Genomic DNA, 27,308 nt, shown 5'->3' with positions numbered 1-27,308 from the left:
TTACATATAGGATTATACTGCTTGTATTATGTGGTGTATACTGAGCTCTGGTATAAGGCATATAGTGACTTTACATATAGGACTATACTGCTTGTATTATGTGGTGTATACTGAGCACTGGTATAAGGTATATAGTGACTTTACATATAGGACTATACTGCTTGTATTATGTGGTGTATACTGAGCACTGGTATAAGGTATATAGTGACTTTACATATAGGACTATACTGCTTGTATTATGTGGTGTATACTGAGCACTGGTATAAGGTATATAGTGGCTTTACATATAGGACTATACTGCTTGTATTATGTGGTGTATATGGAGCACTGGTATAAGGTATATAGTGGCTTTACATATAGGACTATACTGCTTGTATTATGTGGTGTATACTGAGCACTGGTATAAGGTATATAGTGGCTTTACATATAGGACTATACTGCTTGTATTATGTGGCGTATACTGAGCACTGGTATATAGTGACTTTACATATAGGACTATACTGCTTGTATTATGTGGTGTATATGGAGCACTGGTATAAGGTATATAGTGACTTTACATATAGGACTATACTGCTTGTATTATGTGGTGTATACTGAGCACTGGTATAAGGTATATAGTGGCTTTACATATAGGATTATACTGCTTGTATTATGTGGTGTATACTGAGCACTGGTATAAGGTATATAGTGGCTTTACATATAGGACTATACTGCTTGTATTATGTGGCGTATACTGAGCACTGGTATATAGTGACTTTACATATAGGATTATACTGCTTGTATTATGTGGTGTATACTGAGCTCTGGTATAAGGCATATAGTGACTTTACATATAGGACTATACTGCTTGTATTATGTGGTGTATACTGAGCTCTGGTATAAGGTATATAGTGACTTTACATATAGGACTATACTGCTTGTATTATGTGGTGTATACTGAGCACTGGTATAAGGTATATAGTGGCTTTACATATAGGACTATACTGCTTGTATTATGTGGTGTATATGGAGCACTGGTATAAGGTATATAGTGACTTTACATATAGGACTATACTGCTTGTATTATGTGGTGTATACTGAGCACTTGTATAAGGTATATAGTGACTTTACATATAGGACTATACTGCTTGTATTATGTGGTGTATACTGAGCACTGGTATAAGGTATATAGTGACTTTACATATAGGACTATACTGCTTGTATTATGTGGTGTATACTGAGCACTGGTATAAGGTATATAGTGGCTTTACATATAGGACTATACTGCTTGTATTATGTGGTGTATATGGAGCACTGGTATAAGGTATATAGTGACTTTACATACAGGACTATACTGCTTGTATTATGTGGTGTATACTGAGCACTGGTATAAGGCATATAGTGACTTTACATATAGGACTATACTGCTTGTATTATGTGGTGTATACTGAGCTCTGGTATAAGGTATATAGTGACTTTACATATAGGACTATACTGCTTGTATTATGTGGTGTATACTGAGCTCTGGTATAAGGTATATAGTGACTTTACATATAGGACTATACTGCTTGTATTGTTATTTGATAACGTGCTCTGTGGTGTATCCTGAGCATAAGGTATTGTGCATAGTGGCTTTACATCTAGGATTATATATAACTAGCCAGCACTACAGAAACTATTATGTGCCGCGAAGTAGTCACTTTCACGTCCCACCCAAGCTGAGCGGGATCGCTTTACCTAGTCTCCGTGCACAGTGTTCGTCTGTAAAGGCCACTGAGCTGTGGGATCTCTCGCTGGGGAAGGAATACAGAGTAACACCGGAAAAGGAAGTGCGTACGCTGTCGGTCGCGGCGTGTGTAGAGAAGGAGCCGCAGGTACGTGTGTGCGCATGCAGAGCTGTGTGCTGACAGATACATTGACCTGTGCCATGTAGGTTGTGTCTGTCTGTAGTGGGCTCTGACCGCTCACCATTGTTCACCTCTGGAGGAGATGCCGGTGACTTCTATACTGTTCTTATACTACACGTGGTGAGAGACATAGGCTGGTCACAGCTACATTGTTGCTCTAGGTAGAATTGTCAATGCAGAGGATGTTTTTAGTTTAAATGTTTTTTATTTCAATCAAAAATGTATTGCATCACTATACATGTTATGAATATAACAATAATCGCAAAAGAACAAGAAGTCACAAGTTATATGATAAGTCTCAATTAAGGAACGTAGACAATATGCAGCTTAGACGACATATCTGATATATAAACCTATAGTGGATACATAACATGTGGAGAGATTATGGTTCCGTTTATACAGCTGTCATGGTGCTAGTATGCCAATAGAGGTCGTACGTGAAAGTATGTTAGTATGCCAGCAGAGGTCGCTAACGACTGCCATCAAAGTTGGTAAGAGATCGGGTTTTCACCGTTTACAATGTTGTTTACCCATGTTTTACTTTTGTCCTTGCGTTCTATTATCTTTAACCCCTTAATGACCGGCCTATTTTGGACCTTAATGACCAAGCTATTTTTTACGTTTTTCAATCGTCGCATTCCAAGAGCTATAACCTTCTTATTTTTGCGTCGACATAGCTGTATAAGGTCTTGTTTTTTGCGGGACAAGTTGCACTTTTTAATAGCACCATTTTTAGGTACATATTATTTATTGATTAACTTTTATTAACTTTTTTTTGGGGGGGGAATAGAAAAAAATCTGAAATTTTGCTACTTTTTTTGCGTCCTAAATCTACGCAGTTTACCGTGTGGTATAAATAACACAATAACTTTATTCAGCGGGTTGTTACGATTGCAACGATACCAAATTTGTATAGTTTTTGTATGTTTTACTACTTTTACACAGTAAAAACGCTTTTTTTTTCAAAATTATTTGTTTTTGTGTCTCCATATTTGAAGAGCCGTAACGTTTTTATTTTTTCGCCGATGCGGTCGTATGAGGGCTTTTTTTTTGCGGGACGACTTGTAGTTTTTATTGGTACCATTTTGGAGTAGATGCAACTTTTTGATCACTTTTTATTACATATTTTTTTAAAGCCAGTATTCACAGAAAACAGCAATTTTTCCATAGTTTTTTATTATTTTTTTTACGGCGTTCACCGTGCGGGTTAAATAATGTAACAGCTTTATAGTCGGGGTCGTTACGGACGCGGCGATACCAAATATGTGTAACTTTTTAACTTTTTATTTTGTTTTTTTAATAGTAAAGCAGTTTGTAAGGGGAAAAGCTGGGTTTTTCATTTTTTTTCACATGTTTTTTTTAATTAACTTTATTAAACTTTTTTTTCACTTTTTTACTAGTCCCATTAGGGGACTATAATATGCGATTCTGCGATCGCATTTATAATACACTGCAATACTTTTTACTGCCTGTCCGTTTAACACGGACAGGCATCTTCTAGGTCATGCCTGCGGCATGATCTAGCAGGCATTCACTCCTGGCAGCCTGGGGGCCTTTATTAGACCCCCGGCTGCCATTACAGACACAGACACTCGGCGATCGTATCGCTGGGTGTCGGTGGGGGAGAGAGGGAGCTCCCACCCTCTCCAAAACCACTCAGATGCGGTGCTCGCTATTGAGCACCGCATCTGAGGGGTTAAACGTGTGAGATCGATACTAATATCGATCTCACAGGCAGAGCAGGGACGCTCCCAGCCCTCAGCTGCCTCTAGCAGCTGAGAGCAGGGAGATCTGACAGTTCCCTGCTCTGTTTACTTATTCCGATGCCGCGACGTAAAAAGTCTATGGCATCGGAATAAGGCCCGTTAGTGACCGACGTAGAAACACGATGGGCCGGTCACTAACGGGTTAATGTGTGTTCTATTGCATATTGCTATATGATGCTCTAGCGACCTCTATTGGCATACTAGCACCATGACAGTTGTACCGGTTTAAAGAGACTGTCACATCCGAAACCTTCCCTAAAGTAATTCATAGCTTAAAAAAAGCTGGTTCAGAATCTGAAATGTTTATTTTTCTAATCCACTTGAATTCCCCAGCTGCAATTCAGCGAACGCGTAGAGAAGACTACTAAGCTCGGTGATATAATGGATGGGACTCCTAGGACTGGTGATCAGCAGGCAACGAACGGCAGCCCTATAGAAATGAAAGGAGTGGTGGTTGAGCATCCACACTACCACTTAGGGCTGGGCAATTAATAGAAAGAAACAACTGAAATTAAGCTCAATTAACCGACGTCATCTTGCGCATTTTGATTTTAATATTTTTTTCTCCGTTAAATCCAATGGTAGACCAGGGGGCTGTAAGGTCCCTGCTCTAACATTCACTATGTATCGCCGGACGCTCATGGCTCCATGCAGACAGGTGCGAGGCAGTGATGTCATTGTGATTGTGCGGTGAAAGAAGCTGGTCTGGAACAATGAGAAGTCTATGACGCTGATTGGTCACTGATTGGTCAGCGTCATACACTCCTCTGTACAACGCCCAGTTGGTCAAAAGTAAAAACAAGCCCAGTTGTCCATTGAGAAACTCATTAGCATAAATCTAAACTAGCTCATAACTTGCTCAAAAATGATCGTTTTTCAAAATAAAAACCACTGCTGTTCTCTACATTCCAGCGCCGATCAGATTATGTAGGAGATAGAGCATTTATAATCTGGTGACAGAGTCTGTTTAAGTCAGAGTATTTTATTAGTTACTAATGGGGCTGTGTAGGGGCAGCTATGGGGTCAGAGTGTGGAGAGTTATGGGGCATTATACTGTGAGGGGGAAGCTATGGTAGACTTAATACTGTGAGGAAGGCAGTAATGGGGGAATTATATTGTGTGGGGGAAGCTGTGGGGGCATTATACTGTGTGGAAGGCAGCTATAGGGGCATTATACTGTGGAGGGCAGTAATGGGGGCATTATATTATGTGTGAGCAGCTATGGGGGCTTTATGCTGCGTGTGGGCACCTATGGGGTTCTTTATACTGTGTGGAGGGCAGCTGCAGGTTCTTTATACTGTGTGGAGGGCAGCTGCAGGGGCATTATACTGTGTGGAGGGCAGCTGCAGGTTCTTTATACTGTGTGGAGGGCAGCTGCAGGGGCATTATACTGTGTGGAGGGCAGCTGCAGGTTCTTTATACTGTGTGGAGGGCAGCTGCAGGGGCATTATACTGTGTGGAGGGCAGCTGCAGGTTCTTTATACTGTGTGGAGGGCAGCTGCAGGGGCATTATACTGTGTGGAGGGCAGCTGCAGGGGCATTATACTGTGTGGAGGGCAGCTGCAGGGGCATTATACTGTGTGGAGGGCAGCTGCAGGGGCATTATACTGTGTGGAGGGCAGCTGCAGGGGCATTATACTGTGTGGAGGGCAGCTGCAGGGGCATTATACTGTGTGGAGGGCAGTTAGGGTATGTTCACACACAGATTTTTCAGGAGAATTTCAGAGCGTAAACGCTTTGAAATACGCCTAGAAAAACACTAGCAAAACACCTACGAACAGCTTTCCGTTAAATTCAATGGGAAATACAATGTGCTGTTCACATAAGGTGTATTTTTACTTCTGAATTAAAAAAACGCCTTGTAAAAATAAGTAGCATTTTCGGAGCTGATTTTTCATTGACGCTATGAAAAACGCCTCAAAATAAGCTTCAAATTAAAAGCTTAATTTCCAGATTTAAAAAACGCCTTGGAATCAGTTGAAAACAGTTCCATAATTTTCAGCCACTTTTTTGTACGTGTGAACATACACTTATATTGGCATTATGATGTGTGTGGGCAGCGATGGAGCAATATACTGTGTGGGGAGCACTATAAGGGTATTATACTGTGTGGGGGCAGTGTCAGGGGGTATATTATATACTAGTAATATACTGCAGGCTCAGGGGATAAATATTAATGCAATGGTGTAGCATTCAAATGGGGGGCGTGGCATGCAAAAAGAGGTGTGGCCTAAATCGTTCATTAAAGAGGCTCTGTCACCACATTATAAGTGCCCTGTCTCCTACATAAGGAGATCGGCGCTATAATGTAGGTGACAGTAATGCTTTTTATTTTTTTTAAAAAAACGATCTATTTTTACCACTTTATTAGCGATTTTAGATTTATGCTAATGAGTTGCTTAATGCCCAAGTGGGCATATTTTTACTTTAGACCAAGTGGGCGTTGTACAGAGGAGTGTGTGACGCTGACCAATCGGCGTCATGCACTCCTCTCCATTCATTTAGGCAGCGCCTAGGGATCCTGCTAGATCACTATGTGCTGTCTTATACTAACACATTAACGATACTGAAGTGTTTAGACAGTGAATAGACATTCCACGGGATGTCTATTCACAATCTCTGCACTTCGTTACTGTTTCTGTGGTAGTTACAGCAGAGGAAGCGTAATCTCGCAAGATTACGCGGTAAATGACAGGTTACAGCGAGATCACGCTTCCTCTGCTGTAACTACCACAGAAACAGTAACGAAGTGCAGAGATTGTGAATAGAGATCCCGTGGAATGTCTATTCACTGTCTAAACACTTCAGTATTGTTATTGTGTTAGTATAAGACAGCACATAAGGATCTAGCAGGATCCCTATGCGCCGAGTAAATGAATGGAGAGGCGTGCAGGACGCTGATTGGTCAGCGTCATACACTCCTCTGTACAACGCCCACTTGGTCTAAAGTAAAAATACGCCCACTTGGGCATTAAGCAACTCATTAGCATAAATCTAAAATCGCTAATAAAGTGGTAAAAATAGATAGTAATGCTTTTTATTTAAAAAAAACAGTCACCTACATTATAGCGCCCATCTCCTTATGTTGGAGACAGGGCACTTATAATGTGGTGACAGATCCTCTTTAGGGTATGTGCACACGTAAACTGCACTAACGTCTGAAATTACGGAGCTGTTTTCATTGACGGACGTAATTTAGAGCTGTTCTTCATTGAATTCAATGAAAAACGGCTCAAAGTACGTCCAAAGAAGTGCCCTGCACGTCTTTGCCGAGGCAGTCATTTTACGCGTTGTCGTTTGACAGCTGTCAAACGATGACGCGTAAATTACAGGTCGTCGGCACAGTACATCGGCAAACCCATTCAAATGAATGGACAGATGTTTGCCGACGTATTGGAGCCGTATTTCCAGGTGTAAATCGAGGCATAATACGCCTCGTTTACACCTGAAAATAGGTCGTGTGAACCCAGCCTAAAACCTAATCGAGGTTACTTGTTCAATTAATCGTGATTTTGATTTAGGTCATCGCCCAGCCCTACTACCACTCCATTCCTATGGAGCTCCCAGGAACGGCAAGGTAAGCCCATTCTCGTGATCGGTGGGGGTTGGACCCCCACCAATGAGATATTGATCACCTATCCTGTGTATAGATAATAAATAATGGTTATCGGGAAAACCCCTTTAACCCAGGATATCCATTCATTCAGTATGGCTATATAATATGTATACACTATAGGTTGATCTACCTTTCAGATATATTGTCTATGATCTTTACTTGAGACTTATATAAGCTGTGATTTTAGTCTTATGCGATTATAGTGATATTTATATGTATCATGTATAGTGATGTAGTAATTATTTTCTTGCTATTATAATGTTTGAAAAAGGTCCCATGTTTATGGACCGAAATATCATGCTTATGTTTGGATTGCCAATGTAATTTTTTTGAGTGCAGAATTCTTATATATAGCACTGTACTCCGTACTCGCCACACTGTAAAGGATGCCCTCCCCCATCAGTATGCATATTTGCAGGTGCCTAAAGAAGGCAACTAAAAACAATACCACTTCATTTATCTGGCACCTGGTCGGCTGCAAATCTCCGGGAATATAAGAATTCAGAAGACAAAAATAGTCCTATAACAAATGACCTCATAATGGGGCTGTTCTGGGTTGGTCATCAGTGTATATGTGTGTATGTATATATATATATATATATATATATATATATATATATATATATATAGGTCTCCATACTCTCCTGCGATGCAGCCATCTGTTGGGGCTTACACTACTACTGTATTTGCAAAGACATGAGTTGTTTTTTTGGTGTTTTTTTTACACTACTCTTATGTACAAGAATTTAAATTTAGGTTTTCTACATTTTAAATCCTTTTTTCTGTTTTTACTTGCAGTCTAATTTCCACGTAGCCTGGAAAATGGGTTTTATGAACGCGTTCCTACGAACTGTTAGATGTTCTACGTTCCATATTGTGATCAGGGAAGGTGTAAATAGACAGTTCTCCCTCAAAACGTCTCACCAGTTCTTGCAGTGTAGAATGTTGACGCTAACCCACGGTATGAAGAATCAAGAGAAGCCCAGTGCCTCCGACACGTTAGATCTAGAATCATGGAAAAATATTTTAAGAAGTGCTGCTCCAAAGACTGAAAGTGAACCAAGTGAACAAGAATCTGAAGACGAGACCACCATAGAAAGTATGCAGAAACTTGTTGATATGTGGAGACTGTCAGGAAAAGCTGTACCTGACTCCATCAGTACAGAGGATTTACAGGCCCTTCTGGAGATTCCCACAAAGTCTTCCAGAAGAAAATACTTGAAGCTTCTTCAACATAAAGAACTAAATAAGAAAAAGAGGCAAAAAAAGAAATTGGAAAAAGAGCAGTCAAAAAGTGATGTCGAGATCAACACCGAGAAGCATGATTCCTATTTAATAAATATCCGGAGAAGGTCAGAGGATTGCTTCGATGCATGGAGATGTGCCCAAGCAATGATATTTGGGCAACCTTTAGTATTCGATATGGTTTATGACCGTTATATGTGTCAGAGGGAATTGGAAAATACAGTGAGTCAGCTTCAGATGTGTGAAGGCTTTAACAGAAAGTCTATGGACCCCTTTTACATCCACTTCTGTAATTTACAGCCCGATGGTCCCTACCATAAAGAATTAGTAAAACGTTACCGTGGTGCCTGGGATAACCTCCTAATAACTGCCACTGAGAAATCGTATGTCGACATCTTCCCCAAGGATCGACTTGTTTACCTCACCGCTGACTCTCCAAATGTGCTGAAGACGTTTGACCATGATAAAATTTATATCATCGGTGCTTTCGTGGACAAGAGTCAAAAGACGGGAGTGTCTTTAGGAAATGCTAAGCAGCTACAGTTAGCCACCGCACGCCTACCATTGGATAGCTTCCTGAAGTGGAACTGTGGCGCTAAAAATCTCACCCTTAACCATGTGATTGAAATCCTGATGACTATAAAGGACACCGGAGAATGGAAGAAAGCACTGTCATCTGTTCCAACAAGAAAACACCATGGTTTTTGGGAAAGGCATGAATCTACTGAACAGCTCATGTCAAATAATGCTAAAATATACCAGTTACTAAAACGGAAAGCCACGGATAACCAAAAAAAGACCCAAACTAATTCTTCTCAACAGGGGAATAAAAACTGGTGGCAAGAAAGAGATTAATTTAAAGAGATATATTTCAAAAACAGTAAATCAAATCTTTAGCGTTTTTATAATTTACTTTATTGCCCATAAGCACACATACTGAACACTGAAATAAAGCTTATAGGGTTAGACGTCATAGCAATGTTACTAATAACCTTAAAATGGTCACCATTAAAATGTGTTGTGTCTATTGTATACATAGGCATTACAGTGTAAATAAATGAAGTGTCAGTCTCTGAGATCTACTCTCTGAATTTAGAATTCTTATACAGAAACTGATAGGAACTCTTTAGGGTATGTTCACACGGCCTATTTTCAGACGTAATTCGGGCGTTTTACGCCTCGAATTACGCCTGGAAAAACGGCTCTAACACGCCTTCAAACATCTGCCCATTGCTTTCAATGGGTTTTACAATGTTCTGTTCCCACGAGGTGTATTTTTACACAACGCTGTCAAAAGACGCCCGCGTCAAAGAAGTGCATGTCACTTCTTGGGATGTTTTTGGAGCCGTTTTTCATTGACTCCATTGAAAAACCGCTCCAATAACGTCCTTGAAAAACGTGAGGAGTTACAAAAACGTCTGAAAATCAGGAGCTGTATTCAGGCGAAAACTGCTCCGTAATTTCAGACATATTTTGCTACTGCGTGTGAACATACCCATAGAGTGTCACTCCCGCAATGTGCAGGCAGCGCTTGAAAAAGAGAGTCCTGTCAATCAACAGCTCTCCAATCAGTGGTAATTCAAGTCACAGCTGCCCGGTGGGCATGATGGGAGCCGTCGGAGAGGATGCACTCGCCAATTCCAGAGGTGAGAGTCGCCTATTTGTATAATAGGAGCACTCCTTAACCCCTTAAGGACTGAGCCTGTTTTGGCCTTCAGTACGAAGCCGATTTTTCAAATCTGACGTGTCACTTTATGTGGTAATAACTTCGGAATGCTTTTACCTATCCAAGTGATTCTGAGATTGTTTTCTCGTGACACATTGTACTTTATGTTAGTGAAAAAATTTGCTCGATAAATTCAATAATTATTTGTAAAAAAACACCAAGATTTGGAGAAAATTTGCAAAAATTAGCATTTTTCCAAATTTAATTGTATCTGCTTGTAAAACAGATAGGAATACCACACAAAATAGTCACTAGTTAACATCCCCCATATGTCTACTTTGTTTGCATCGTTTTTTGAACATTCTTTTATTTTTCCAGGACGCTACAAGGCTTAGAACTTAAGCAGCAATCTCTCATATTTTCAGGAACATTTCAAAAGGCCATATTTTCAGGGACCAGTTCAGTTCTGAAGTGTCTTTGAGAGCCTTATATATTAGAAAGTCCCCATAAATCACCCCATTTTGAAAACTGCACCCCTCAAAGTATTCAAAACAGCATTCAGAAATTGTTTTAACCCTTTAGGTGTTTCACAGGAATTAAAGCAAAGTAGAGGTGACATTTACAAATTTCCTTTTTTTTTGCCAAAATTCATTTGTAATAAAAAAAATTGTGTACCACAGAAGGTTTTACCAGAGAAATGCAACTCAATATTTATTGCCCGGATTCAGCAGTTTTTAGAAATATCCCACGTGTGCCCCTAGTGTGATAATGGACTGAAACACAGGCCTCAGAAGCAAAGGAGCACCAAGAGGATTTTGGGCCCTCCTTTTTTTTTTTTTTTTTTTTTTTATATATTTCAGGCACCTTGTCAGGTTTGAAGAGGTATTGTGGGGCCAAAACAGTAAAGACCTGCCAAAAGTGACCACATTTTGGAAACTCAATGAATTTATCTAGGGGTATAGTTAGCATTTTAAACCCACAGTTTTTTTGCTAAATTTATTTGAATTAGTATGTGAAGATGAAAATCTCCTTTTTTTTTTTTTCTGAAAAAACGTAGAAATATTTAATTTTTACAAGGAATAAAGGAGAAAAAAACACCCCAACATTTGTAAAGCAATTTCTCCCGATTTATAGCAATACCCCATATGTGGTAATAAACTGCTGTTTGGACCCACAGCAGGACTCAGAAGAGAAGGAGCGTCATTTGGATTTCTGATTTTGCTGGAATAGTTTTCAGTGCCGTGTCACGTTTGCAATGCACTGGAGGGACCAAAACAGTGGAAACCCCCCAATAGTGACCCCATTTTGGAAACTACACCCCTCAAGGAATTTTTCTAGGGGTAAAGTTAGCATTTTAACCCCACAGTTGTTTTGCTGAATTCATTGGAATTAGTCTGTAAAAGTAAAAACCTACTTTTTTTTCTGAAAAATAAAGGAGAAAAAGCACCCCAACATTTGTAAACATTTCTCCCAATTACGTAATTTACGCCATATGTGGTAATAAACTGCTGTTTGGACCCACAGCGGGGTTTAGAAGGGAAGGAGCGCTATTTGGCTTTTGGTGCTCAAATTTAGCTGAAATTGTTTTCGTGTGCCATGTTGCATTTGCAAAGCCCCTGAGAGGCCAAAACAGTGGAAACCACATAAAAGTGACACTATTTGGGAAACTACACCACTTAAGGAATCTATCTAGGGGTATAGTGAGTATTTAGACCCCACAGGTCTTTTGCATAATTTATTAGAATTAGACCGTGAAAATGAATATCAACATTCCCACGAAAATGTTGAATTTTTTCATAAAGGAGGAAAAAGCCGCCCAACATCTGTAAAGCAATTTCTCCCGAGTACGGCTATACCCCACATGTGGTCATAAATGTTTTTTCATTAGAAAGTAATTTAACTCTTTCCGGACAGAATCATTTTTTTATTTTTTCCCTTCCCGCGTTCCAAGAGCCATAAGTTTTTTATGTTTCTGTCAATAGAGTGGTGTGATGGCTTATTTTTTGCGGAACGAGCTGTAGTTTTTATTGGTATCATTTTTTTGGTACATACAACTTTTTGAGCACTTTTTATTACTTTTTTTTGTAGAGCCAAGGTGACCAAAAAACAGAGATTTTTGCCGTTTTAAATTTCTTTATTTTTCACGGCCTTCACCGAGCGAGTGAAATAATGGTATATTGTAATAGTTTGGACTTTTACAGACACAGCGATACCAATTTAGTGTTTTTGTTTTTTTTTTTGTTTTGTTTTTTTACACATTAGTTTAGAGAAAAAATTTAAGTGTTTTATTTTTTTTACTTTAAATATTTATTTCATTTTTTTCACTAATAATAATTTACTTTGTTTATACACATTATTAGTCCCCCTATGGGGCTTGAACCAGCAATCATTAGATCGCTGGTACAATACACTGCAATACTAATGTATTGCAGTATATTGTAATTTTTACAAGCTCCTGTAACAGCGCGATCGCTGTTTCTGTCTGTTAGTCCCGGGTGTCAGCTGTAATACACAGCTCACACCCGCAGCGTATGGCGCAGGCCCAGCGCGTGAGCCCGCTCCATACATCACCCCCCCACACCACGACATGCTATTAAGTCGTGCGTGAAGGGGTTAATGCGCAGCTGATGGTGCAAAGTATGTATAAAGGGGTGGTGTGTATAAACAAGTATCTGGCTTGGGGTCTATAGCGTTATTTAGGAGGTTTGGTGTGTAGTCTATATTCATTTTGGGGTTTGCTGAAGGAGGTCATATGTACTGTTTGAGATTGAAATGCTGTTGGTTGGGGGTTTGTCCTGTATAAATGGGCAGAGGATAAGAAAAAACATTTTAAATTCCCCTCCTTTGAACAGAAGCCTCGACACAGTGGCAGATATGTCACACAACAGACACCAATGATTCTTGACAAACCCCATTAAATTATAAATGGGTCCATTGGAGTTCTGACGTAGTAGTAGTCCTTTTAAGGGTATGTCACACAGCTGTAAATGCCCCAAAAAATGCCTGAAAATACGGGGGCTCAACACCTCCAAACATCTGCCCATTGATTTCAATAGGAAAACGGCGTTTCGTTCCCACAGGGCATTTTTTACGCGCCGATTGTAAAAACGCCCTGTACCACAGAATTGCATGTCACTTCTTGAGCCGTTTTCCATTGACTCAATAGAAAAACAGCTCCAAAAACGGGCGTAAAAAAAACGATTGATGCATAAAAAACGGCTGAAAATCAGAAGCTGTTTTCCCTTGAAAACAGCTCTGTATTTTACAGCTGTTTTTTGGTAAGCGTGTAAACATAGCCTAATGGGAATAGTAATGCAACTGTGCTGATGACAGTGTAAGCATAGCCTTATTTTGTTAACATTTATAACTGATCACTTCCTTGGGGTACTCAGTAGGAACTGCTTGTCACTAGGGGGTACTTGGCAATAAATTGTTCAGAAACACTGTCTGGATACCAGCAAATATTACCCAACTCCCCTCCCTACTGGACACTAAGGCTGGGTTCACACGACCTATTTTCAGGCGTAAACGAGGCGTATTATGCCTCGTTTTACGCCTGAAAAATAAGGCTACAATACGTCGGCAAACATCTGCCCATTCATTTGAATGGGTTTGCCGACGTACTGTGCAGACAACCTGTCATTTACGCGTCGTCGTTTGACAGCTGTCAAACGACGACGCGTAAAAATACAGCCTTGTCAAAAGAAGTGCAGGACACTTCTTTCAGACGTAATTTGAGCCGTTCTTCATTGAACTCAATGAAGAGCAGCTCAAAATTTACGGCTGTCAGAGAAGCCTCGCAAAATGCGAGGAGGAGGAATTACGGCTGAAACGAGGCAGCTGTTTTCTCCTGAAAACAGTCTGTCATTTCAGCCGTAAAAGCCACTCATCGTGTGCACATACCCTTAGAATAAAAGCTACCTACACTTCCTCACTGGGCACCAGAGAATGTACTCACCCTCCCTGATGAACACATATAACCTACCTATTCAATGACCATATCACTATCCCTGTAGGCCACCACTGCCTCCTCAGGGTACGTGGAGACATGTCAGCAGGAAACCTTCACTGTGCAAATAATCCGTAGTACAAATGGACAGTGGTGCTCCAGGGAGATCCACAACCCCTTCATACATTAGGATAGGCTATCAATGTGTGGCTGGTTGGTAGGTGTCCAATTCTGGGACTCCCACTGATCACAGATTGATGGCCTAGCCTTAGGATAGGTTATCAATATTTTTTCCGCCCCAGAAAAGTAGTGGTTATGTAAAGGAAATTCCCTCTAAGACCCCATGCACGCGACCGTAGATTTCGTCCACAATTACGGCCCCTTTCACTGCTATTGCCCACGGGCGCCTTCCCCTATATTTACGGGAAGGTGTCCGTGCCATAGAAAGGCTCCGCAAAAGGGAGGATGTCCTATTTTTTGCTTTTTATGGACCGTGCTCCCATTCTTTATATGGGAGCACGGTCCGCAAATGATTACGGGCACGGTTGTGTGCATGGGGCATAAGGCCGAATTCAGACGACCGTGGTATGCTTTCGTGTGACGGCCGTCACATGGACGCGTGTATTTCAATGGGGCCGTACACAGGGCCGTTGTTTCAATGGACCGTGTGAAGGGTCCGTTGAAAAACAGAACGTGTCCTATTTTGTTCCATTTACACGGATCCCTTCATAGACTCAAGTCTATGGAAACCAGTGAAAACGCATACTTGCCAACTGTCCCGGCAAATTACTGTCCCGGGACTTGTCCCTGCAACTGCTACAAGCAATTTTATCTGTGTCCTCAGGACACAGATACAATTGAATACTATGGCAGAGCCAGAAATTTTACGCTTTCTGCTCTGCCATTCACTCCTGGAGTGAAATCCCCTGCCAAAGCGTTGCCGACGCCGTGCCGGGGATTCCACTGCAGGAGATGCCACTGATGTCACTGACCTTATATGGACAGTTAAGTCTGGGCTGTCTCTACGAGTGGAATTCCCGGCCAGGGTGTCAGCAACGCTTTGGCCGGTACGCCAGGAGTAGCCCATGACTTCACTGCCTATATAAGGGCAGTGACGTCAGGGGTACATCCTGCAGCGGAATCACTGGCCAGAGCATTGCTGACGCCTGGCTGGGGATTCCGCTCATAGAGGGAGCCACTGACTATGTCACTGTCCATATATGGACAATGAAGTCAGGGGCTCCTCCTGGAGCGCCGGAATCCCAGGCCAAAGCATTGCCGACGCCTAGCCGGGGAATCTGCTCATAGAGGGAGTCACTGACTATACATGGACAATGAAGTTAGGGGCTCCTCCTGGAGCGCCGGAATCCCAGACCAAAGCGTTGCGACGCCCGGCCAGGGATTCCGCTCCATGAGGGAGCCCATGACTTCACTATCCATGTAAGGGCAGTGACATCAGGGGCACCTCCTGTAGCAGAATCCCCGGCCAGAGCATTGCCGACGCCTGGCCGGGGATTCCGCTCAGAGAGGGAGCCACAATGGCTCTATGTGCGGGGGGGGGGGGGGGAGAGTATGTGGCGCTATCCGCAGGGAGGAGAGTGTGTGGCGCTATCCGCAGGGAGGAGAGTGTGAGGCGCTATCCGCAGGGAGGAGAGTGTGTGGCGCTATCCGCAGGGAGGAGAGTGTGTGGCGCTATCCGCAGGGAGGAGAGTGTGTGGCGCTATCCGCAGGGAGGAGAGTGGGAGGCGCTATCCGCAGGGAGGAGAGTGGGTGGCGCTATCCGCAGGGAGGAGAGTGTGTGGCGCTATCCGCAGGGAGGAGAGTGTGTGGCGCTATCCGCAGGGAGGAGAGTGTGTGGCGCTATCCGCAGGGAGGAGAGTGTGTGGCGCTATCCGCAGGGAGGAGAGTGTGTGGCGCTATCCGCAGGGAGGAGAGTGTGTGGCGCTATCCGCAGGGAGGAGAGTGTGTGGCGCTATCCGCAGGGAGGAGAGTGTGTGGCGCTATCCGCAGGGAGGAGAGTGTGTGGCGCTATCCGCAGGGAGGAGAGTGTGTGGCGCTATCCGCAGGGAGGAGAGTGTGTGGCGCTATCCGCAGGAAGGAGAGTGTGTGGCGCTATCCACAGAGGGGCTGTGTGTGGCGCTATCCACAGAGGGGCTGTGTGTGGCGCTATCCACAGAGGGGCTGTGTGTGGCGCTATCCACAGAGGGGCTGTGTGTGGCGCTATCTACAGAGGGGTTGTGTGTGGCGCTATCTACAGAGGGGCTGTGTGTGGCGCTATCTACAGATTGGCTGTGTGTAGCGCTATCTACAGAGGGAATTGTGGTGTTATCTACAGAGTGCACTGTGGCACTATCTACAGAGGGCACTGTGGCAGTATCTACAGGGAGGTCATGTGGAACTATCTAAAGGGTACAGTGTGGCATCATTATCTAGAAGGAGCAGTGTGGAGCACCATCTACAAGAGGCACTGAGTGTGGCACTATCGCCTAGCCCTAGTGATAAAGTGAGACATCACGTGCCTGTAAACAACCAGATTACCAGAGACATACCGGCCACCATAGTAGTTGTCGACCAAACTAGTGCAGAAATTATTTAATTTTTTTTGTATGCAGAAATTCTGGAAACTCGTGCCCACTAGCCACACCCACTAGCCACACCCACCAGACAAACCACACCCTATAAGCCACACCCTAAGTGTCCCTGGAAAAAAATAAATAAATGTTGGCAACTATGAGAACGGGACCTGCACGGGTGCAACTCGGACGTGAAAAACGGCCGATGTTCATGTCCGAGCTTGCAGTCGTTCATCTGCTCTGCAATGAAATGAAAAATAGTTATATTATGCGCAATGATGACTCATACGGGTAAGGGTATGTTCACAAAGCCTATTTTCAGCCGTTTTTTGGGCCATAAACAGCTGAAAATACGGGGGCTGAATGCCTCCAAACATCTGCCCATTAATTTCAATGGGAAAAACGGTGTTTCATTCCCACAGGGCATTTTTTACGCGGCCGTCTGTAAAAACAGCGCGTAAAAAAGAAGTGTATGTCACTTCTTGGGCCGTGTTTGGAGCCGTTTTTCATTGGGTCAATAGAAAAACAGTTCCAAAAACGGCCATAAAAAACGCTTGGGGCTTAAAAAACAGCTGAAAATCAGAGGCTGTTTTCCCTTGAAAACAGCTCCGTATTTTACAGCCGTTTTTTGTTTAGCGGGCTATTTTCAGCCGTTTTCATGCCGTAAACGTTACTGAAAAACGGCTGAAAAATTGAAAGCAGAACGCCTACAAACATCTGCCCATTGATTTCAATGGGATATACGGCGTTCTGTTCCGACGGGGCGTTTTTTTACGCCTCATTTGCAAAAAATAGCGCGTAAAAAGTGCATTTTACTTCTTGAGCCGTTTTTCATTGACTCATTGAGGGTATGTTCACACGTTTAATAAAAAACGTCTGAAAATACGGAGCTTTTTTCAAGTGAAAACAGCTCCTGATTTTCAGAAGTTTTTTAATCAAAGTCGCGTTTTTTGCGGCATTTTTAACTGACGTTTTTGGAGCTGTTTTTCTATAGTCTATGAAAAACGCCTCCAAAAACGGCTAAAGAAGTGATATGCACATTTTGAAAAACTGCCGCTTAAAAAACGCCCCGTCAGAACAGAACGCAGTTTTTCCCTTTGAAATCAATGGGCAAATGTTTGGAGACATTCTGCTTCGGATTTTTCAGCCGTTTTTCGGGAAGTTTATGGCCCGAAAAACACTCCGTGTGAATATACCCTATAGGAAAAAACGTGAGTTGCTGAAAATCAGGAGCTGTTTTCCCTTGAAAACCGCTCCGTTATTTTCATACGTTTTTTAGTAAGTATGTGAACGTACCCTCACTCGCTATGTTCACACGGAGTATTTGCCTCAAAATTCCGTTTGGAAGTTTGAGGGTATGTTCACACGAGGGCGTCCGTTACGGCTGAAATTACGGGGATGTTTCAGCCTGAAAACATCCCCGTAATTTCAGCCGTAACGGCATGTGCAGGCGCTTGAACGCCGCGTCAATTACGGACGTAATTGGCGCTGCTATTCATTGGAGTCAATGAATAACGGCTCCAATTACGGCCAAAGAAGTGACAGGTCACTTCTTTGACGCGGGCGTCTATTTACGCGCCGTCATTTGACAGCGGCGCGTAAATTACGCCTCGTGTGAACAGACAAACGTCTGCCCATTGCTTTCAATGGGCAGATGTTTGTCAGCGCTATTGAGGCGCTATTTTCGGACGTAATTCGGGGCAAAATTACGTCCGTAAATAGGCCGTGTGAACATACCCTGAGGCAGATTTTCCTCTCCCTGCAATCCGATTTTCGCTGCGTTTTTCGCCCGCGGCCATTGGGCGCTGCGGGCATAAAACGCTGCGAAATACGCTTTCTCTGCCTCCCATTGAAGTTAATGGGAGGTCAGAGGCGGAAACGCCCGAAGATAGGGCATGTCGCTTCTTTCTCCAGAGAGCCGGTTTTACTACTCGTGGGAGAAAACCGCCCTCGCCTCCCATTGAAATCGACGGGAGGCATTTTCGGGCCGTTTTTGATGATCTTTTTGGCGCGGTTTCCGCGTCAAAATACTCGGTGTGAACTTATAAGGGTATGTGCACACACACTAATTACGTCCGTAATTGACGGACGTATTTCGGCCGCAAGTCCCGGACCGAACACCGTGCAGGGAGCCGGGCTCCTAGCATCATACTTATGTACGATGCTAGGAGTCCCTGCCTCGCTGCAGGACAACTGTCCCGTACTGAAAACATGATACAGTACGGGACAGTTGTCCTGCAGCGAGGCAGGGACTCCTAGCATCGTACATAAGTATGATGCTAGGAGCCCGGTTCCCTGCACGGTGTTCGGTCCGGGACTTGCGGCCGAAATACGTCCGTCAATTACGGACGTAATTAGTGTGTGTGCGCACGGTATGTGCACACACACTAATTACGTCCGTAATTGACGGACGTATTTCGGCCGCAAGTCCCGGACCGAACTCAGTGCAGGGAGCCGGGCTCCTAGTATCATACTTATGTACGATGCTAGGAGTCCCTGCCTCTCCGTGGAACTGCTGTCCCGTACTGAAACCATGATTACAGTACGGGAGAGTTGTCCTGCAGCGAGGCAGGGACTCCTAGCATCGTACATAAGTATGATGCTAGGAGCCCGGCTCCCTGCACTGAGTTCGGTCCGGGACTTGCGGCCGAATTACGTCCGTCAATTACGGACGTAATTAGTGTGTGTGCACATAAACCCAGAACGCTCTAAGTTCACATCAACCAATCAGATCACTTCTTTTATTGTTATATCTATTCTGGAAAAACGATATTTGAAAACAGCAACACTACCGCAAATCCTTTCTGTATGACTGACCGCCAATGTTTTGCGGCAACCGATGTTATTTCCCCCGTCAAGGTTTACATTCGAAATGTTTGCTCCTGCATATTTACAATAAAGCTTTTTTTTTTTTGAAAAAAAAATCAACGTAACAATAGAGACTGAGGTAGGCCTGATCGTACTCGTACGACCTTCTAGGCTTAGCCGCACCATCTCTATGATTACATGGCTGGAAGGAGGCTCGGCCTGTTGAATCGGTGACGTCATGGCTGTCTAGTAAGCGCCGAGAAAGATGGCGGATAAGAAGGAGCTGCAAGGAGGTGATATGGAGAGTGTGCGATTACGATATCCGTTCTTCCCCACAGCGCGGGGTTGTGTATGAGTGTGCACGTAGTGTCCGGTATAGCCTTGTCTGTGGAGCCGGTAGTATGTGTTGAGGCCCCGGAGATGACTGAAGCGTATGCTTGGAATGGCTCGGTATATAGCGGTGTAATGGATGTCATCGTACTGCTGCCTTAGCATTATATGTATTCGTAAATAAACGTCCTGTTTGCTGCGGTTACATTGTAATTGTAATGGTGTCGGGTTTTGCCTACACTATTAATAAGGTGAATTTTGGTATTTTTTGTGGTTGCTGTTCCCATCATTCAGCTCAGTAACAAAAATGCTCATCTTGGTAAGTTGTTTCAACTTCACCAGGACCAGAAGAAGACGCAGAAAAGACAGTGAACACTAAGCCTGTTTCTTCCAGCAATGGAGGGGAAAGCTCAAGCCGAGGCGCGGAGAAGCGGTCAGCGGATCCATCATCGGATGAGGCCGTCTCCCAGCCTTGTCCATCCAAAATGTCCAAGGTCGGCTTTGCAATAGGAGGTCAGATTGGGAAGAAGGCGCCTTCGATAATGATGAAGCTCCATTCTGTTGTACGTATCACCTCCATTGAACCGCTTTGTTCTGTAACGTATGGAATAAGTGGACTTACCTTTTTCTTTAGGTTGTACGTTTTAAGAACTTAGATCTAAAAAATGCATAATCCCCATTAAAGGCAGTTGTCCCATCTAGACTGCCCCTTCTGGGTCCGGCTTCTGTAACCCCTGGCAACCAGCTGGTATTGACTTCAAAAAGCCAGTGCGGGTGATCATTTCCCCTGTAGATGAAATTGATGACCATGTAATGCCTAGTGTTGTTTAGCCAACCGGAGTAGCTCTTTGCAGCGGCTCTCTGTTTTGGTCTGTAGTGAGGGGCCCTGAGCGGGTGACCCCATCCCCCTAGGATGTCTTTATTCCTTAAGGGCTTAATGACTTCGATGCAGATCAGGAGGTCGTCCAGGCACGGAAAACTGATTACCTATCCACTGGATAGGTCATCCGTATATGATCGGTGAGGGTCTGACACGCGCAACCATCAGCTGCCTCTGGGCGCCAAATTTTATGCAGAGGATGTAGTATTTGTAGCAGAAGTAGATGACTCCGACCATCCTGATCCATAGGACACACTGTAGTGGCTAGTAAGTTCCTGCTTCGGCCCCCGTTATATCACTTTATTGCACTATGCATTAGCGTGTACACAATAAATGTTCCATAGGGCTCCATTAGCCCAACAAAAGGGTGTTCTTTAGGCCTCCGTCGCTTCGTATGCGTTAGTGTAGAAGAAAGAAATGGATCCGGCTTCTCTAACGCCCGGCAATCAGCTGGTATTGACTGGGAAAGCTCAGTGCGCTCGATCATTTCCCCTGCAGATGAAATGGATGACTGTAATGCACAGTGTTTAGCCAATACTTTCTCTTTTTTTTTTTTTTTTTTTATATCCTCAGGATCCCGCAAAAATAAAAAGTGTATAATGCGCAATATGTGTTTTGTTTTTTTAACATGGGAGCCTATGCGTGACGGTAGCCACTGTATGGCAACCATTACGGGTATATGTTAAATGTACACGTCGAGAAGCTCCTGACATTGCAGTTTATATGTGGACAGTGATGTCAGGAGCATCTTGGCGCTCTGCCCAGGGAAGCATCTGATGTCACCTAACATAAGTAGACAGTGATGTCGGGAGTTTCCCTATGCTGGAGACCTTGGGTAGAACGTTGTAAGCGCTCTGCCATAAAAATATATACATTCACTGTATGCCTAAGATACGTTTCAGCCTTCCGTCAGAGTCCTTCCAATTTCTACCCCCAACCTAAAGCAATAATAAAGTGTGAACGAGGCCTTATCCAGTATAAGACTATTTACATCATTTGCCAGTTTAGCAGGGTTTATTGATACTAGATTTTAATTTAATATAAGTAAGTACTGTTACTTTGCTCATCAACATCTTGTCTAAATATTAGATCTGTTTTATGCTGTCGTCTTTATCTCTCAGGTTGTAGCTGTTCGCACATTCATACACACGAGCGTATCAGATCACGCGCGTGAATCTGGTCCGTGTGTGTCGCGTTATTGCAGCCGTGCTTTGCGAGGGGCATGCGTTGTTCACGCACTCGCAAAGCACATCTTTTTATATATATATTTTTTTTATTTTTGATTGAATTGATGCGTAAATCACGCACAGCACCCGAATGTGTGCTTAGCATGATTTTCACGCACCCGTTGACTTCAATGGGCAATAGGTGCGTGAAAAACGCACCAAAACTCGACATGCCGTGAAATTTTACGCAATGGACTCTCGCTGCTTGAAAATTCCTGTATGTGTGAACGGCCCCATTGAAAGCGATGGGTCCGTGTGCTGCGTGTGATTTCCCTGCGCAGCACACGGACGTTATTTATGTTCGTCTGAATGATCCCTTAGATTGATCTATGTTTTTATTTTTTTCTGTGTTTCAGAAACCGAAGGAGGTGCCTCCTGCCGTGGTTCCCAAAAAAAGCTCAGTAGCAGCAGCTTTTAATGATGAGGATGATGTAAGTAAGAGTTGACAATGAAGATCAGTCCCCCCCCCCGTCCCCCCCCCATGTTTGATATATGCAAAGATTTGAAGTTCAGTAAAAATATCTTAAGCTCTTCAGTTTTATAGGGAAATCCAGTGCCGTTGATCTTCTGATATGCCATAGATACATGAGATCACGTTAATGTAGTCTGATCTTGGACTGTTTTCTATTACTGTAGATCTGACAACATTCTAAGCAAAGGTCCTTTTATATGAATGGCAGGTTTTTTGAGAATGTTATCGAACGTCTCGTAATTGATCTCTTTTGCAACGTGAATGTTGAGATCGGCCGCGCATATAGAGCTGCAGAGAATTTAACATTTCCCTCCATCCCCTGCTTGTATATTTGTCACCGGTTCAGACTGCTGTTCTGTGGATATACGTTGTGTTTTAGTGGACTTCACTATTCACAATGGCAGTAAAGAGCCGGTCTGTGCTGATGGCGGGGAATTTGTGATGTGGTCTCATAAAAGAATACAAGTGCTCAAGCTTTGTACTTTGCTATAAAAGGTGCAATGTTTTGTGCCATGTAGATTACTCATTTGTTGTGTTGGTAAACTCTTGAGAACAGAACCACAAAAACGTGGCTCCCCGAGTCCCCTGTGTGACTGCTCCATTCACACTACTGCTCCATTCACACGGGGATCGAGGACCCCCGTTCTCGTGATGGCTGGTGGTCATGTCCCTACACCTATTGAGTATAGGCAGTTTAATTGCCTATACCTATGGCTAACAGGACAGGCCCTCTTTAAGAAGTGATCTGATTGGTTGCTATGGACTGAATCCATAAAACATCAGGCTGCATAGTGCAAACATTACTTCATGTTGGATTATTATTATTATTTGCAGAGTGAACCTGAAGAAATGCCCCCAGAAGCAAAGATGAGGATGAAAAATATCGGAAGGTACCGTTCTTGCTTTAATAGTTTGGAGTTATCGTGGCCTCTACGGGGCTCTTTTTGTATGGGCTTGCGCTGACCAATATTATATGTATTTCTACTCTTTGTATTGTTTGGTGCGTTTCTCCTGCTTTCGATAGAACAGTGGAGATGGTGTATTTGCGCCTGTCGGATTAATAGTAGTAGAGTAGCAGGTTGTCTGGCGATACTGCAGTGTGGCCTGTTCTATTAGATGTCTTACTGCACCCACTGACCTTAACATTCTGTCCTGGTGGCATTTCCTGTGGCACAGCACCCATTGGCTTGCGTACATTAGGGCATCTGATACAAGATGCCCTTCTATAAAAATCATCTGGCTTGACGCTCCTTTTCTATTACATGTCTCTATTGAGTTGGTTGGTGTCTGAGCTGGGCCCCTACTGATCACTAATGGGGGTCACATATCGGTAGTGTCACTAGGACACTGGGTTTCAGCACTATGTAACATTTGAGTGATGGCTTGTGACTCATTGTAAATGCCTGGCATATAAAAATGGATGTAATCCTGATGCTTGCCCTTATAAACATGCCACATATATTAGGAAAGGTAAAATTATAAAGTGCCTCGGCTGAGACTATGCAACATTTATACATTAGGCTCATTAACTCCTCGTGTCCCAGTCCACACTTTGTATTTTAATACAGGTTTCTTTTTTTAGCCAACCTAGGAGTGAAGCCAAACAAGTGTGCTATACAGCTTCCAATTACACTCTTTAGGATCCACTTTTCTTTCCGAGTACTCCCTCGGCCGACAGCTATCTTCACCCCAATGACATGCACACTGAATTTGCCTGAGGGACATGTTTATTTCAGTAGAGAGGAGATAAGCTGCTGCCAGACACTTCTGCCAGCCGCTTATCTCTGAGCACAACACATGATAGACCAGCTTCAAACATAGTATGCTCCTCCTTTGAGTAGGGACTATCCCTTGTGGATGGAATTACCCTGCCTGTGTCTGATGATTTACCGACTGGAAAAACACTGCAAATTAAATCTGTTCTCTGCCGAGTTCTCGTTCATAAAGAGTGATTCCAATAAAGGCAGTATCTTAGGGAATTACGTTACTTGTATGTTGTGGATTTGTATATAAAGTCACCTCTGTTTTATGAAATATTATTTTTTTTATATTTAGAATGTCAATTATGCAGTTATCTGTGATGAAATAATCATCCGTGGAGCGCTGGTCTTGTTTGTCTGGAGAATTTTGCTTCATTTCTGGGCAGACCTTCTGCCTAGGGCTGGATTCACACAGTGTTGTGCTGCATTTTTCGTGGCTTTTTTTTCCCCTGCATTTTTTTCATGCAGTTTTTAAGTACAGTCAGATTTCCATTAAAGTCTATAGTAAAATATTGAATGCGCTACACACGACTGCATTTTAGTTTGTTGCATTTTTGAGGCGATTTTGTGGTCAGTGGCATTTTTTTTTTCCAAATGCAGCATGCTCTGGTTTTGGCGTTTTTTTTCAGGCAGTTTACCAATATGTTTCAGGGCACGTCAGGAAATGATAAACTTTTTACATTTTAATAAAACTCTAATTTTTAGACACGTTCTTTGATTTCGTTAAAACGGCAGAAATGTGCGTGTGAATCCGGCCTAAGACTGCGCATACACTTTCAATGCGTTATCTACTAGTAGCCATGTATTCACCGCATCGACTTCCTCACTAATGTTTGCCTGTTGATTAACATTCTAGAGATACTCCGACTTCAGCGGGACCAAATTCATTCAACAAAGGCAAGCATGGATTCTCAGACAGCCAGAAGCTCTGGGAGAGGAATATTAAGTCACAGTTAGAACACGTTCCAGACGACTGAACTCCTATTTGTGTAGTTCTGACGTTCAAATACACTTTTTTTTTTTTTTTTTTGGACGTAGACCCTTGCAATTTGAATTATGGTGTTTTGTATATTTTTTTTCCCTTTTGAAAGAACTTCTATGGCACAGAAACAAATGAGAATTCTAGTTGTTATGTTTTGTATTCAGTTTTCAGATGTTATGCTGTCTATGGTTTTCATTTACTGTTAATGGGAATAAACACTTGTTTTGTCCATTTAAGTGTGTGTGTTTTTTTTGGTTCCATGGTACGCACTCTAAGGCCCCATGCACATGGCCATAATTTTGGCCCGCAATTGCGGACCAAAGTACGGACCCATTCATTTCTATTCCCCATAGACACCTTCCCATATATTTACGGGTGGCCGACCGGGATTACGGCTACGGCCATGTGCAGGAGGCCTTACTTGGAAGATCACATTTTGTTTTACGCAGATGTAATAGTGTTATAAAACCAAAAGAAAAATTGACCAACAAAGAATATTCCTGCAAATTGTTGAATGCTTTATCGTGTGGTAATATTTGAAGTTCATTTGAGCATCTAAGGCTGGGTTTACACACTATTTACGGACGTAATTCGGGCGTTTTAACCTCGAATTACGTCCGAAAATACAGCTCCAATGCGCCGGCAAACATCTGCCCATTCATTTGAATGGGCTTTACGATGTTCTGTGCCGACGGTCATTTTTTTTACGCGCCGCTGTCAAAAGACGCCCGCGTCAAAAGTGCCTGTCACTTCTTGGGACGTAATTGGAGCAGTTTTCCATTGACTCCATAGAAAAACAGCTCCAATTCCGTCCGTAATGGACGCTGCGAAAAACGCCTGCAACATGCCATTACGGCTGAAATCGGGGAGCTGTTTTCTCCTGAAAACGGCTCCGTGATTTCAGCTGTAATGGACGCTGCCATGTGAACATACCACAAGCAGATCATGGGCTAGGTCTAACGCTGGTCATAAACCCTGTAGACACTCGGCCAGTCCCCACAGGTTACAAGGTTTACCCGTGAGAGGAAGGATCCCACAGGTTGGATTTTAACCTGGGCCAGATATACACCACACATCAAACCGTGCGTACATGTTTTAGGGTATATTCACACAAGCAGGTTTTCTGGATTATTTTTGCTGTGCACAATCGCTGAAAAAATTGCTGTTTAATTTTTTTTTTTACCAAATCCATGCCGGTTTGGCACATTTAAGGCACATAACCTGCTTGTGTGAATAAACCCTAATGGAGGAGTCACGGTTGAGCAGATCTGTGTAAAGCGGATCTGAATAGACCAATTTCTGTTTAACCCCCTTCCCGCCGCAGACATTTTTTAGATTTATTTATTTTTCCTCCCCACCTAAAAGCCAAAACTTTATTTTTTCATCGACATAGCCATATGAGGGCTTCATTTTTGCGAGACGAGTTGTAGTTTACCATAGCACCATTTATTGTACAAAGAAACAGGAAAAAATTCTCCATTGTTTTTTGCACTTCGTTTTTACGGCGTTCACTGCAATTAAAACGACATGTTCACTTTATTCTGCAGGTCAATAAGATTACGGCGATAACAATTTTTCTTTTCTATGTTTTAATTTTTAAAGGAAAAAATTTATTGTAAAAAATTGTTTTGTGTCGCCACATTCTGAGAGCCATAACTCTTATTTTTTCCGTCGATTGAGTGGTGTACTTATTTCTTGCGGGATGAGCTGTAGATTAATGGTACCATTTTGGAGTACATGAGTTTTTAATTTTTTTTGGGGGCTTTTATTCCATTTTTTTTGTGGGAGATGACAAACAGCAATTTTGTCTTTTTTTTTTCCTTTACCACATTTGGGTACAATTAGGTTATATTGTAATAGTTCCAACATTCATGGATGTGGCAATATCAATTTATTTTTACAATGCTTTATGGTAAGTTTTTTTTTTTTTTTTTGTACATAAGTTTTAATTTTTTTATAATACTAGTCCCCCTAATGGCACCTTAAATGATCGTTGGATTGCTTGCACTATATACTACAAGACTGATGTATTGCAATTTATCTTGTTTGGAATACAATGGCAGACCTAAGGGCATTCATTAGGCCATGCCAACCATCAGCACACCCTGCGATTGTGTTGTGGGGGTGGCAGTGGACTGTGAGAGGTGGT

General features: G+C 42.8%; 3 protein-coding genes across 10 annotated transcripts in view; 2 read left to right on the top strand and 1 right to left on the bottom strand.

Moving 5' to 3' along the window:
• TXNL4B (thioredoxin like 4B) overlaps nt 1-19,584 on the bottom strand; it is a 46,973-nt gene extending 27,389 nt beyond the window's left edge. The window contains exons 1-3 of one of the 6 annotated variants that reach the window (XM_075852767.1): nt 19,519-19,584; nt 8,416-8,510; nt 8,193-8,273 (exon numbers count right to left, since the gene is read on the bottom strand). The gene's annotated coding sequence lies outside the window, so the exon portion shown is untranslated. Of the gene's footprint in view, nt 1-1,716; nt 1,803-8,192; nt 8,274-8,415; nt 8,511-16,871; nt 16,928-19,493 lie in introns of those variants that run through there. The other 5 variants (XM_075852766.1, XM_075852768.1, XM_075852770.1 and 2 more) reach the window with 5 other exon arrangements.
• On the top strand, nt 1,803-9,589 carry TRMT10C (tRNA methyltransferase 10C, mitochondrial RNase P subunit). 2 transcript variants are annotated; one of them, XM_075852762.1, is made up of 2 exons: nt 1,803-1,853; nt 8,067-9,589. In XM_075852762.1, exon 2 carries the CDS (start codon nt 8,091-8,093, stop codon nt 9,366-9,368), a length of 1,278 nt encoding a protein of 425 aa, XP_075708877.1. In that variant the 5' UTR covers nt 1,803-1,853; nt 8,067-8,090; the 3' UTR covers nt 9,369-9,589. The 2 variants fall into 2 exon arrangements, with proteins under 2 accessions (XP_075708877.1, XP_075708876.1); XM_075852761.1 differs by having other exon boundaries at nt 1,812-2,006.
• A 105-nt stretch (nt 19,585-19,689) lies between the features above and the next one.
• On the top strand, nt 19,690-25,395 carry PCNP (PEST proteolytic signal containing nuclear protein). Of its 2 annotated transcripts, none has more exons than XM_075852763.1 (5): nt 19,690-19,802; nt 20,164-20,402; nt 22,302-22,376; nt 23,252-23,307; nt 25,034-25,395. In XM_075852763.1, exons 1-5 carry the CDS (start codon nt 19,775-19,777, stop codon nt 25,152-25,154), a joined length of 519 nt encoding a protein of 172 aa, XP_075708878.1. In that variant the 5' UTR covers nt 19,690-19,774; the 3' UTR covers nt 25,155-25,395. The 2 variants fall into 2 exon arrangements, with proteins under 2 accessions (XP_075708878.1, XP_075708879.1); XM_075852764.1 differs by having other exon boundaries at nt 19,691-19,802; nt 20,182-20,402.
• The last annotated feature ends 1,913 nt before the right edge of the window (nt 25,396-27,308 follow it).

The sequence above is a fragment of the Rhinoderma darwinii genome, chromosome 2, assembly GCF_050947455.1.
Source record: "Rhinoderma darwinii isolate aRhiDar2 chromosome 2, aRhiDar2.hap1, whole genome shotgun sequence".
Lineage (NCBI taxonomy): Eukaryota > Metazoa > Chordata > Amphibia > Anura > Rhinodermatidae > Rhinoderma > Rhinoderma darwinii.
Note: the sequence above shows the minus strand (reverse complement) of the source record. Positions and strands in the feature narration are given on the sequence as shown.

What these genes read in the sequence shown, in the direction of transcription:
- TRMT10C (XM_075852762.1), top strand. Translation starts at nt 8,091, where the DNA reads ATGGGTTTTATGAACGCGTTCCTACGAACTGTTAGATGTTCTACGTTC.
- PCNP (XM_075852763.1), top strand. Translation starts at nt 19,775, where the DNA reads ATGGCGGATAAGAAGGAGCTGCAAGGAG. An exon ending in CTTTTAATGATGAGGATGAT is followed by an intron (nt 22,377 to 23,251) that starts GTAAGTAAGAGT and finishes TATTATTTGCAG; the next exon opens with AGTGAACCTGAAGAAATGCC. An exon ending in AGGATGAAAAATATCGGAAG is followed by an intron (nt 23,308 to 25,033) that starts GTACCGTTCTTG and finishes TTAACATTCTAG; the next exon opens with AGATACTCCGACTTCAGCGG.